The following is a 14,109-nucleotide window of genomic DNA, read 5'->3' as shown; positions in this document are numbered from 1 at the left end:
TGAACAAGGGGCTTATATTTCGAGCAGAGAAAAACAAGATTGTGATCTGATTTGCCTAGAGGAGGTCTTGCTGTAGAGATGTATGAGTCCTTGACATTTGCATAAAACAAATCCAATGTTTTGTTTTCTCTGATAGAGCAGCTGACAAACTGTTGAAACGTTGGAAGTGTAGCAGAGAGTGAAGCATGGTTAAAATCACCAGAAATAGCCACAAAAGCATTGGGGTTTTGTGTCTGTAGCTTAGCAACAACTGAGCTGATGGCATCACATGCAGTGTCGGCAACAGCGGAAGGTGGAACGTAAACTGTTGCCAAAATAACACTAGTGAACTCTCTGGGTAAATAATATGGACGAAAACTTACTGCCAACAGTTCAATATCTGGACTGCAGAGATGACACTTCACTGGATTACACCATCTGTTGTTCACAAGTACTGCCAGTCCACCTCCTTTACATTTGCCACTCATCTTTAAATCTCTGTCTGCTCCTATGGTTAAAAAGCCCGGCAGAGAGACGCTGGAGTCGGGGATGTGATCCTGCAGCCATGTCTCAGTAAAACACATAATACTGCATGCCCGGTACTCTGGCTGGGTCCTTTGTAGGGCTTGGAGTTCATCCAACTTGTTTCCCAATGATCTCACATTGCCCATCATAATTGACGGAAGAGATGGTTTGAACTTCCTCCTTCTCTGTCTTCTCTTAGCTCTTGCTCTGCATCCACGGCATCTCCTTTTCAACTCATCAGGGATCTGGGGTTGTAGTTGAAGTATTATTTGAGCTTTTGAGATATTAATCAGCTGCTCTCGGTTGTAAGAAACAACCCCGTTGCCATGGCAATGTATCATAACAAATGTCCAAAAATAGAAAGTATTAGGAAAAATCCTCCAAGCTGCACAGCATCTGACACCGGAGAGGACAGTTGTCCAAAAACAAAAAAATCAACTTTTATCCACCACAAGAGGAATAGTTCCCAAAAAAGAATAAATCAGAATCAAAAGTAACAGAGCTACTCCAACCTGCTGCCACCTTGAGCGGCACAATTCTAGAAGATATTAGAAGCTATTTTACCATAGCTGTAAAATACGGAATATAAAATTCTATGCATGATATAAGGTGTGTGACTGTGCAGCTCATCTTGTAAAGATGCTGTTAAGGTAATCAAGAGGTCCTGGGTTTAAGCTTATTTTCCTCTTTTTCTTATGATTATCAGTCTAGGATAAAACAGGTCTGCATTTCAACTTCTAATTAACATCCAAGAAACTTTCACTTTATGAACAATATATATATACCCATTTTAGCCTAGATATCTAGGGGCCATATAGAAATTATGTCTCTTGTTATGTATTTTCAAGAGCAGAAATGCTCACTTGGATATTGATGCTCACCATCTGACCGTATGACAATGTACTGTTTAATGTAGGTTCATTGTTGCCTACATAATAAAAAAGAAAGGGCTTAACCCTAATATACTGGAGAACATGTCTATTTCAGTTTCACTACATTAAATAAACTATAGGCTCAATTAATACAGGGCAAAGTTTTTACACAATTTATTATTCGTAGATTGTGATAACTGCTTTATTGAACAAACACTCTTCTACACAAAATTACTACCCCAGAACTGACATTAATGGACACTTGTATAGTGTGAAATTGCTAACAAATGTTCCTCCTACAAGAAATGAAAGATGCTGTCATTTTAGTTCACTTTGATACATGCAGTCTAAAAAATAACTGAACTGAAATATAATATTTTTAGTAGTGCTTTTTGGAAAATTATAAACCTTGAGGAGGGGTCTCCAATTCTTTGGAGTTTCCACAATGGTTCTTAATAACATTGGCTAAAAAAAATAAAGAACCAACTAATGTTTCTAAATATATATGTATTAATAAATGCAGGTTTTAGCAGTTTTTTTGTTTTTTGTGGAATAATTGCATTGGATTTCCATGACATAATGACAGTGATGCCTTGTCCACACAAAGACGAAAACGGTATTGTTTCAAAAACGATTCCCGTACAGACGAAACCATATTAGAAAAAATGTGCGTCAACATGAGAGCACGCAGAAACACTGAAAACGCTGTAGCATGTATGTAGGTCCATAGGTGGCGCTGTGACTCTTCCACAGAAACACAAACAAACCTGTCAACAAAAACACCAGGCTTGCGCAGACAACACATGCAGGGTAAACACTGCAGGGGATCCATGGAATAATAAAATTGTTTTTCATGGGGCCAATAGGCATGTGGTTAAACTGACTGGTACGATGAATAGAACAAGACAGCCTTTCTTTCGTGTGACATCATCCTGGAGCTGCTGCCTTGTTGGGGGTTCTTCTTCGCTCACAGGTGGAAAAGACAGCAGGGCAGTGCTAGTCGGGCTGCTGCTACTCCTGCACGATGCTACAAGATGTCAAAGCTAAAGTGTAGCTTAAAAGATTAACTGCAAAAGAAATTTCCCTCCTGTAGTCCTGATTGGTACAAATGAGTGGTGGAGTGCACAGTGTGCAGAGCTGGCATATGTGTATCTGTGTATGACAAAGATGCTACAGATCTCGCAGGCCACATAGACATAGAAAAATATAAAAAGGCTGTGTGAGGTGAGAGGTCACCTACTAAGTTGACTGAGTTGGCTGTTAAAACCAGGAAAAGGGTTAGGGTGCACCAGAAGTGGACCAAATATTATGAGAACGGGAATTACCAAAGACTGCACAGTTTGTCTCTGCACTTGCATCATTCAATGCACATGTTCAGAGGGTTTTCTCACTGAAGCAGAGCCAGTGGACAAAGGAGAGGAACCAGCTTTCTGTTGAGTCACTGAAGGGTAATATGTGCAATAATTTCACAGACACTTCTTGTAAAGACTTTCATGCTTAGTTGTGGAGGAACCAAAACCTGCTGAGACAGATCAGCTATACAGCTAAATATGGATCGGCAGACAAGGAGGATGTAAAAAACAAGTAGGATGAAGAAGAAAACTTAAGATTGGAGTATACACATTTTTGTTTGTTAAATAAGTGTCTTTGTAAGACCTCTGCTTTTTTTTTTATATTACACTGACAAGAAAAAAATAGGGTATATATTTACTTATTTCAGATTTTTGTTTATTTTATTTGTCCAATATGACTTGAAAGGAGAGCTATTATTTTCTTACAGGTTAATTTTCTAACACAGAAGAAAACGTATTTCTATCATTATTTAAATCCAGAGATTTTAAACTAATATTTGTACTTGCTGACTTATGAAAGCCTATCTGAAATGTGTTATTTAATTATTATTTTTAACCACGCTGAGTGAGGATATTTTGAACATGATAAAATAATAGGTAATCTTCAAGTAAACAGACTATCATTAAAGTGCTTAACGACTGGGCAAAACGTTCTCCATTTTGGAAATCAAAATATGGTCATCCTACCATAACCATAAATGCATCTGGCAAGTAGAATGATTACACCTTTTTTTTTAGCTTTGTTTTCATAACGGAAACAGTCAGAGCTTAAAGCCAAAAATCCTCCACAGCTTGAAGGTTAAAAGTGTGGCGTTTGCTGTCTGAAGAAAACTGCTCACCTGGATCATGTAGAGCTGAGCAATGCGGTATTCCTCCACACTCATTGGCATGGGGATCCGGTACTCCTTGATCAGCATGGCCGTGCTTGAACAGAGCCGTCTCTGCGTGCCTGCGTTTGCGTGTCCAGGGGGGAGGCCGTGCAAGAGGTGTAAGGCTCCTCTCGATTGGCTTTGCTAGCCAAACAGCATGCTCAAACAGCGAGGAGGAAGGGGTTTGTCATTTTCCCACCTGAGACAGAAAAACAAATGGATTTCAGTGTGGAAAAAAAAAAACGTGTCTCTTCAGCCTTCGGCTTACTTACAATCCATAGGAGGAGTTAGCATACTTGTCTGAGGGATTAAAGCCCTCCATATACAAGCCAACACATGCTGTGTGTGTGCTACAGCAGATATATTACAAGGCAATCCACTGACCCAGCAGCAACACTGAAATCCCCCTGCAACCTAAATCCCAATTCTGTGGCACCAAAAATGCAGCAATGTTGCCTCTGAATGACTAATCTTTGGTATGACTTTTCCAGGCTCTACCAGTGCAATATTAATGTATTTGTCTATTTGATTTACCTTTTATTTAACAGCTCTTTGCTGAAACATATTATTTGTATATCTTTTGACGGCTTTGATTAATAGGGAAAGTAGCCAGAGACAGGAAGCACAGGAACAAAAAAAAGAGGACATTGATCAAATGAGTCTGTACGAACCAGACAGTCTGTACGAACTACCTCACATTGGGCCTACTCTTACATGTTAGGAGGAAGATTCTTTACTTTATTTATGTTTGACATCAGATATGTTAATATTTTAGATGTAAGAAGGTATATAGAAAGTGAATGAATATAAAAATGGAAAAAAAGTCTTCGGCATAGCATTTATAGCCTTCTATTTATATTAAAGCTGTGTGCTGCTTTTAGCTCCTTGAGAACATAACCGTACTGCGTGTTTTGAATAGTATTATTACATAAGCAGCTTTGCATTTTTTTTTGCCCATTTTGTGCTGCTAGATAATTATCGAAATACAAAAATGACAGAATGGGTTAAAGTGCAACGACCCTTGACCTCAAAGGGGGCGGGGTTTGACGCACATCAGTAGCATCTAAAGAGACCGCACCAAAATGAGTTGCTCTCAGATGCACCTCAGAACAGAAGTAAAAGAGGGGCCTTAGGTGCTACAAAAGCAAGGAATTCAGACCAAAGCACTGCAGTTCCACTTTATATAGACCACAACTAAATGATTTAAGTTTGAAAAGGAAGGATTTAAAAGCATGATATTTTCCCTTTAAGGGTTATTCTGCTGAAAGGGAGCTGGTCCCTAACATATGCAACACCACCCAGCAGTAGGGTCTTGGGGTGTGGGACGATGGGCCTTGTGGGCATTGGGAGAGCACCATGCAGTGTCCCCCTCTGCTATGCTTGGCCCTGTACTGCACATCAATTTGAATGCACTAGGGACTGGGCTTTGTGGTTGGGTTGGGGAAGACTGCTGACAACAAGCAGTGGGCTTTATACACCCCAGCCATCAACTCAATCTTAATGCACTTCAGACATTCACATCTGCATTCATCACAACACTTTGAATTACCACAAACACCACGACTCAGTGCCCTTGTTTGTCTTGCTTGTGCCTCTTTGGCCTACGGGCTGGTGCTCCTGTTCCATGCTGGTAACCTACTTCTGAGTGGGGCAAGGCGTATGCCTGCCCAGGATGATGCTTTATGTCTGGCTGCCTGGAACTGCTACAGTCTTCCGGAGCCGTGTCTACCTGTCCTTTGTTGCTCTTAGGTGCTGTGGATTGCAGGCCTTCACTCAGTCACATTCACTCATTTAACATAAACACACTTATTTATACACATAGCTCAAACAGCTAATGCTCCCCTTGCCCAGCCAGCAAGTTTAGGTGGATGGCCCTGTCTTGGTAGATTTACATCTGTGCCATACTCTATCCGTTTTCAGATGATGGATTGATCAGCGATGTGTAAGATTTTGAAAGCTTGGTATATTGTTTTATAACACAACCCACCTTTAAATATCCCTATGACTTTCTCCCTGACCTGTTTATGATGCTGTTTGTTCACTAATGTTTTCTAATAAAACTCTGAGGCCAGCAGAGAACAGCTGCTGTTGAACTGAGATTACCTTTAAAACAAGTGAACTTTGTTTACTAAATAGATGACCCCTAAAGGCAATAGGCTGCACTGGATTTTAATAAGTAATTTCAGAGTAAAGGGGGCAGATTACAAATGCATGCCACACTTTACAGCTTTTTAGTCATAAAGATTAATTATACAAAGTATCAATTTCATTCCACTTCACAACCAATACCTTTTTTGCTCTATATCACAAAAAATCTGAATAAAATACACCAAAATACAATGAAGGAGGTACGAATGTTTTTGCAAGTCATTGTATAATAAACCCCCTGGAGTCATGTTACAGTCCAGCTCTAACTTCTGTTCTCTATTAAAGCTGTCCTTGGTTTCCACTGTCTGTTCACAGATAAACCTGACTAAATGATTGTTTCCATCCAAGTCATGGCTCTATTTGTAGCTTATTGTCATGTGTCTTAAGTACATTTACATCCAAGCCTTGGAGTGAACAAAGTGAGCTGGTGACCATGAAGCAAAACCAAAATGTTGGTTCTGTAGACAAACACGTTGCCTTAAATGTACTGGAGAAAAACTGAGAGATCACCTGGAACTTGAGTGAGAGGAGCACACATCTGCATGTAAGTTTTATGGTATGCATATTACTGATAATGTAACAGACATGTCTATCTGTCAAAAAAACATTTTTAGCTCATAAGAAAATATTAAACTCCAGAGTTTTTTTCCGTTTTTACTTAGTAGTTTTATCATTGACTGACACTTTTATCTATCTTGTAAGTGCAAAATAAAAAATTCACATAAAAACACTGCTGCAAATATGACTGCACAAGGCTTTGACAGGCCCCATAAAACAGTGCCACTAGGCTATCATGATGGGATTTAAAGGTGTATCTCAATAAAGCAGTAATCCCTCAAAAAAACAATAATTCAATTAAAAATGTAAAACTAATGCATTATATAGATCCATGACACGCACAGGATGATACACTGTGAAACTAAGACTCTACATCATCCTGAACACACCTCAGCACAGCCACAGCCTGATCTCCTCCATGTGTTCAGACTGTGTCTCTGCTGAGGTGTAATGAAAGCCCAGGGTGCTTTAATAGTGCCCTTCAGCTCATCTGCAATATTACCTCTGGTGTCTCAATTACTTAAATCAATTAACTGTGCAATGCTATTTCAATTAATGAAATGCACCCATATGCCGGTGTTGTTTATGTTGATTTTATGTAATGTTGTTTTTTGTTCTTTTCCTAAAAATTAACAGGCAGATGAGTTCAGTCCAAATCTAACATACAAATACTTTTCATTCATTCATTCGTTAATTCGTTCATTAATTCATTCATCCACTCCAAAACAGACCATGTTAACCTCTGGGTTTTATTTTATGTTCCTGTTGAAATGATGAAAAGTAACAGAGCTACAGAGCTACATGAAATGATAGAAAACAGACTGTCAAACTGATTGCAGTCAGTGAGTGTATCACTAATCATGTCTTTAACAGGATGTGTTCTCTTCTTCCCTCCCAGTGATCCAATTACATGATTTGTTTACACAACCACAGCCAGCACTCCCTACGCCGCCCTACTGAAATGCTGGCACTTTGAATAGAATATTGCATCATTTGAAAACACAAAAACTCATCGATGCAAACAGTATGAGGCTTTTCAACATAAAACATCAACAGTTTTACATTCATGGTGTGTACCCACACTTTGGAAGCATTTTCTCAGATTTATGTGACATTTGATGAATATACAAGTTGGTAAAAATGATTTGCCCCTTACAGAGTTCTTTAATTTTTTGCTTTTGTGTCACGGTTAAATGTTTGTGATCGTCAGACAAATTGTAATATTAGAGAAAAAAAAAGCTGAATAAAACCACAATCTATCTTTTTTAATGATTATGTCACTTATTAAGAAAGAAAAGCTAAACTCACCAAGCCACAAAGTATACCCAACCTCTTTGTTAAATCATGAATGAACTGATTTGCCACATGTTTATGGTTTAATTTTGCTAGCCACAGCAAGATTTTGTTATTGTTTTACCTTTAGAATCATAAAATCCCTTTAATAGAACCTGTCCAACCACATGAAGTAGACCAAAAAGCAACAAATCTTTACCTGATCTACAAACGAGAAACAAAAGTAGTTAACATCGACCAGTCTGAAATGGGATACAAAGTCATTTGTAAAGATTTGAGATTCCAGTGAACAACAGGGACAGTAACATCCACAAATGGAGAAAACATGGAACAGTGGTAAACTTTCCCAGGAGTGGCCGGCCCACAAAACCTGCTCATGGAGCATATTCATGACTCATTCAGGAGATTACAAATCAGTATCTAATACACTGCAGGTCTCACTTGCCTCAGTTAAGAATAGTGTTCAACAAGTGATTCAACAATGAGAGATTGAGCAAAAATGGCCTCCATGGGAGAGCTCTGAGCCAAAACCCCTGCTGAACAAAATCAACCCAAAGGCCCATCTCACATTTTCCAAAAAAAAAACAGACTGACCCATTATATCTGGTGTAAATCTAACTTAGCATTTCGTACAAAGGACAGCCAAACAAGGTGGTGGGAGGGTGATGATCTGGGACTGCATTACTGCTTCAGGACCTGGATGACTTCCTGTAATCGTTGGAACCATGATATCTCCTCTCTAGCAGAAAATCCTGAAGGAGAATGTCTGAGCATCAGTTTGTGACCTTAAGCTCAAAAGCACCAGTCACACCAGCAGGTCAACATCTGAACGGTTAAAAAAAATAAGAACTGAATGAAGGTTTTGAAAGTGGCCAAGTCAAAGTCTGGAGTTGACAAATATGTGACACCTGATGTAACGTGTCTTTAAACAGGCTATTGATGATGGGAAACTTTCCCAATTGACTGTATTAAGGAAATTCAGCAAGAGTAAGCCAAAATTACTCCACAGCAATAAAAAAGTGTTTGATATCTACACTGTAAACCACATTTTGTATTTACTTTAAAATTGTTTTGATGAAACAAAAAACATTTGTGTGGAAAAAGGCAAAAACAGCTGAAATCTGAAAAGAAATAAAACCTAAAGGTACTTGTTAGTGTTTGTGGATTACAATGTTTTAATTGTAAGAGTTTAAAAAAGCCAATTTAAAGCTTTTAATAATTTTTGTTTTAAATGGGGAGATTCTTATTTATTTGTAGTAAGGTTAAGCCTATAAAAAACTATATATTGGATAACAACATTTGATGTCAAAAATCAATGGAACATTATCAAACCCATCATTAAAGATACATTGTTAATTAAAAGAACCATGCCCTCATTTCAAATACTTGCTAGAGGCTTTCTCACTTTGCAGCGTCAGTCCACTGATCTGTGTGTTCCTCTGATTTCCTTTTGTGTCCAGAAAGAGGACTTTAATGACTCCAACTGCTTCTCTAAAGGTCTCGTACCTTCTCAGCTCTGCCACCTTCTCCTTCCTCCTACACCCATCTTTCTGAGCTGTGTGCATCCACCTGCTGCCTTGTGAACCAGGTCAGCCAATCACAGACTTAGGGGGAGGGGTCACATGGCAGTGCCTGCTTAATCTTCAGCAGATGATAGCAGGCTGTAAATCTGAGAGGGGAAGGACTTAGAAGCTGGAGTCTAATGAGAAGTGTGTGTAAGGTGTGTGTCTTCATCTGTGCATGATTAGGCAGCGTGTGTTGGGTGGTGGTGCTGTGGCAGGTGACGCGTAAAGGTCAGAAAGCAGAGTGGGACTTCATTAGCTATTCATTTAAAGACAAGGTTTCAATTGGCTACAACCAGTTATTAACTGTACTGCTTTAGCAGCATATTGATGATCAGATGTGTGGTTATTTGGTTTTAGATGTAATTTTTTAAGAAACAGAAAAATACAACACTCTATTAGAGATACTCCACTGAACACAGTGTATAACAAATAGCCTGTTGCTTTCATTAAAACATTATGGATTAGATCTAAATACAGATACACCAATCAGTCAGACATCAGAATCAGCCCATCATTTCTGTAAATAATTCAACAAACAACAGCATGTGCTTTTATTAACTTTTTATGAGTTTAAGGTTTTGCATATATGTTTTGATACATTTGTGGTATATTCATGACCCGCCCAATCTGAATAAACCCAAATTGGTAGGCCGGATCTCAAAGAAAAAAAAGCAAACCGATCCTGGCCAGAAAAAGCCTGATCTATGCATCTCCAGATCTCATCCTTTATGGTGCAGAGATACGTGTAGTAAAATAATCAGAAACAGAAATCTAAACCTGATCAAAAAGGGAAGTAAGTAATTTGAAAGAAAAATTTAACTCAAACCACTATTAATCTCGTTAAGAGTTAAAACTAAGCACAAAAACTACAAAGAAAAGCATTAAATTCAAAGAAGAGTAAAAAAGACAAGCAAACTGATGCGGCAGGAACCAAAGTAATTAAGAGATGACACAAAGTAAGTGAAAACTGTTACTATAAAGAGACATAAAGGAATCATATCAACAAAAGACAAAGAACCGCAGAGTGCCACATGAATCTGAAAGAAACTGAAAATGAGGAGGATATCTAAGCAACTAAGCAGAATCACAAAACCACCAGAGAAATTAACAGAACAAGAAAAATAAAATAAAAAAAAACACATTGAAGAAGACTAAATAATAACATGCTGGTTATCTTGCTTCTAAGACATTTTCTGCCTTCGCAGTTTTTCACGTTTTATACCTTAGGTTTTTAGAATATGCAGCCGTCAGCCATCATACCTGCCATGCTAACAGATTGGTAATCATTATTTTCTACATTTCACTCTTAATCAACAGTTAGGAAGGTGGTTATCTCCCTAAATATAATCTACCAGCAGCAGATTGATTGAAGTTATTAGAGTAAAATTTCATAAGAATCCGAAATGGTTTATTTAGTGGTACAAAATGGAAGTAGGAATTGAGGAAATGCAGTGCATTTGTACAAAATAAAGAAACTAACAAAATATACCCCTAAATTGGCTACATGCTAATCCAGGACGAGGAACTGCTGCAAGTCAGTGTCTCAATGCAATCTGCTGGGTTTCCTTAGATAGAAAACTTTTTTACCAATTTATATAATAAAATGAAGTGCATTGCTTGATGGCTAGGATCAAATTAGAATGTATGTACTTGACTTTGATTAAAAAGTCCCCTAAGTAAAATAAAAATAAACTACTAAAACGAGCCAAAAAAGACCACATAATCTATGAGTCCTGTTCTGATTTATATTGATTGTTCATATTAAATCACAAAACATACTACATTCTACATACTACATACTTATTACATTTAAAGAGCTTTATGTACTCAGCAAAAGGTATAGATCTCGAAGCAAGTTCCAAACTCCAAAATATCCTAATGTCCAACCAGATTTACCGTGCAAAGGGAGGCTGAGTTCTCATCAATACTCAGAGAAAATATTTCCCACTGAATCCTGGAAAAAACTAAGCCCTCCACCCACATAAACGAACATACTGGACTGGAAAACGGGACAACTGACACGTACGCAGATCAACACACACAGAGTCGTGTCCAACAGTCTGTTTTTTATGCAAACTGACTCTAATGTTTTATTGACTCCATCAGCTCAATGAGCGGTGAGTCAGCACATCAAACACGGCAGCCTCCATCAACTTAGCAGGAGCAAGTGATGTGTGAACTACAAAAGGAGGCTGACTGAGGGTGCAGTGATCCATCGAAAATGTAGAGGTTTATCTCTTTTTAAATTGTTTGGACAGGAGATCAGATATCATGGAACAGATGAAACCAACAGTCTGGCATGGTCTAAGGTTCAAATGATGAATAAAGCAGTAGCTGCATTCAAAGATTGCAGAAAAAGCAGAGATTGTTTTTCAAAATGACATTATGGAGTTATATGTACACTAGTCACAAGAAGTTAGGAATATTCATCTTTCATGATGAACCTAAAATTCACTATAAACTTTACAGATGAACCTAATGTGACCTTCTCTAAATTTTGAAATGCACATGTCCGACTGTTCAATGTCTCAGTAATTCGCAAAACTTACTGATCTCACAACAGGTGTTTGATCCATGGATCGACCAATACATTTCCTGGTTCAACAGAATTTGTATTTAAACAGCCCTCCTCATCATTCTGTTCAAATTTTAACATCATGAGACCAGAACGACACCTTTGCCGTTACGAGGCTTCAAACAAGATGTTCTCTGAAGGAAGTGGCCACTGAGCTTAGAGAGTCACAGTGTCATCAGCAGGTTGCAACCGAAATACAGAGAGACTGGAAGAGTCACAGAAAGGCGTAGAGGTAGATGTCCACACTGATCACCGCTTCTTTGTGAACAGTCTACTGCAGAATCAGATGATGAATGACACTCAACTTTAAGCACATTTAAGGGAGATGATAAGTGTTACGTCAGACTAGGGCTGGGCGATAAATCGATTTTATCGATTAATTCGAATTTGCAATTAATGAAGATTTAATTTTTGGGAAATCAGAATTTTTTTCTGTCGCGCCAGTGAACTCCTCGGGCCTCTGTAGTTGAGTGACATCAGTAGACCTGTCTCTCGCAGAAACACCGAAAATGGCATCTAGCAAGGAAGACCTTGTTCCCAAAAAAGGCACGACTTCATCAATTATATGGAACTGGTTCGGTTTCGCAACCACGGACTTGGAGCAACACATAGCACGTTGTAAAATCTGTTTAAAGCCTGTTGCTACTAAAGGTGGAAGCACTACGAATTTATTTCAACACTTGAAACAGAAGCACTCAGTGGAGTGGGAGAAATGCTGCTCTCTACGAAAAGCTCAGGACAGCAACAGACCAGAAATCCCTGCCAAGAGACAACCCACCTTAGGGGAATCATTTTCATACAGTGTTCCCTACAAAAAGACTGGGGCCCGATGGAAAGCGATCACGGATGCTGTCGCGTTGCTTATTTCCAAAGAGACTGTGCCTATTTATACTGTCGAAAAGTCTGGCTTCATTCACCTGCTGAAAACTTTAGATACAAGGTATGTACTACCTAGCCGGAAATATTTTGCTGAAGTTGCCTTGCCCCACCTGTACAAATACACATGTGAAAGGATTGCAAGAGAGCTGGCGGCTATAAGTTTTTACTCTGCCATAACAGACTTGTGGAGCCATATATGAGTTTGACTGCGCATTTTGTCAACGATGACTGGGCTCTACGAAGTGTCTGCCTACAAACAGCTTACTTTCCCGATGATCACAAAAGTCAGGTCAATGCCGAGGGGTTAAAAGGACTCCTGGAACCTTTCCGAAGACCGACTCATTTGTATGACAACAGACAGCGGCACCAACATTATTAAAGCTCTGAAAGACATCGGGTGGCCAAACCTCCAGTGCTGTGGACATAAACTACATAATGCCATACGTAAGAATAAAATCTATATATATTTCGTAAATCTTATTTTGTATTTTATATACATGTCATACATAGCGTCTTTTTTGTCATTTGACATGCATTCATGGCCATTTTCCCACAGAAAATACACAATACACTTAATGTATAAGCAATTCATGTATTTTAATCAAATAATACATATTTATACAAAATGTATGTACACACCATCATGATTTATCATGATGGTATGTACATGTACCATGTGAGTATGTGTGTGTCTGTCCCTACATCTGTAAAATAATATCAGAGAAAAAAGTAAAAATTGACCAGTAAGTTAATTGTAGCTTATTATAACAGTAAACCTGATGCATTTGTGTTTTCATTATTATACAGAGAATGGTGTGAAGGACCCACAGATTGAACGTGCCATAGGGGTTTGTAAAAAGGCTACTGCTGCCTTTTCTTACAGTTGGAAAAAACGAAGAGAACTGAGTGAAGTACAGGCTGAGCTTGGTCTACCCCTGCATCAACTAATAACAGAGTCCCCAACTAGATGGGGTTCGCATCAAAAATTGTCAAAATATCCTAAATTGATTAATCGGATTTGGTATAAAAAAATCGGAGATTTTATTTTTAAGCCATATCGCCCAGCCCTACGTCAGACCATTCAAAACAGTTTACATCAGCCTGGTCTGCATGCTAGATGACATGCAAGGGTACCTGACCACACCACCAGACACAGATGTCATCATCTTGCATGGACCAGGGAGCATTTACGCTGGACGACAAACCAGTGGGCCTCAGTGGTGAAAGCCAAAAATCCTAACTTTTTGTGAGTAGTGTAACGTATTCATATCCATATTTTTGGATGGCCATTCTGAAAACTATGGAGATTTATAGATTTAGTGGTTTGGTTTTTAACATTGTACACTTTACAAAATACTATACTGGGCTGACTTTTATCAATCTAGAGGAGCAGCGGGTCTACTCCAAGCCCCTCCTAGCGGAGGAGGCTCTAAATATAGATGCCCCTGAACATCAAGAGTTGTGTGTTTATATTATATAAACAGTACATACCAA

General features: G+C 38.6%; 1 protein-coding gene across 2 annotated transcripts in view; it reads right to left on the bottom strand.

Moving 5' to 3' along the window:
* LOC124872654 (membrane-associated phosphatidylinositol transfer protein 2-like) overlaps positions 1-14,109 on the bottom strand; it is a 107,549-nt gene that overhangs the window by 58,554 nt on the left and 34,886 nt on the right. For both annotated transcript variants that reach the window (XM_047372899.1, XM_047372898.1), the window contains exon 2: positions 3,568-3,796. In XM_047372899.1, the coding sequence (XP_047228855.1) occupies positions 3,568-3,645 (78 nt within the window). In that variant the 5' untranslated portion in view covers positions 3,646-3,796. The remainder of the gene's footprint in view (positions 1-3,567; positions 3,797-14,109) is intronic.

Source organism: Girardinichthys multiradiatus, chromosome 8 (assembly GCF_021462225.1).
Source record: "Girardinichthys multiradiatus isolate DD_20200921_A chromosome 8, DD_fGirMul_XY1, whole genome shotgun sequence".
NCBI classification, from domain to species: Eukaryota; Metazoa; Chordata; class Actinopteri; order Cyprinodontiformes; family Goodeidae; genus Girardinichthys; species Girardinichthys multiradiatus.
This window is presented reverse-complemented; position numbering and strand designations above follow the sequence as displayed.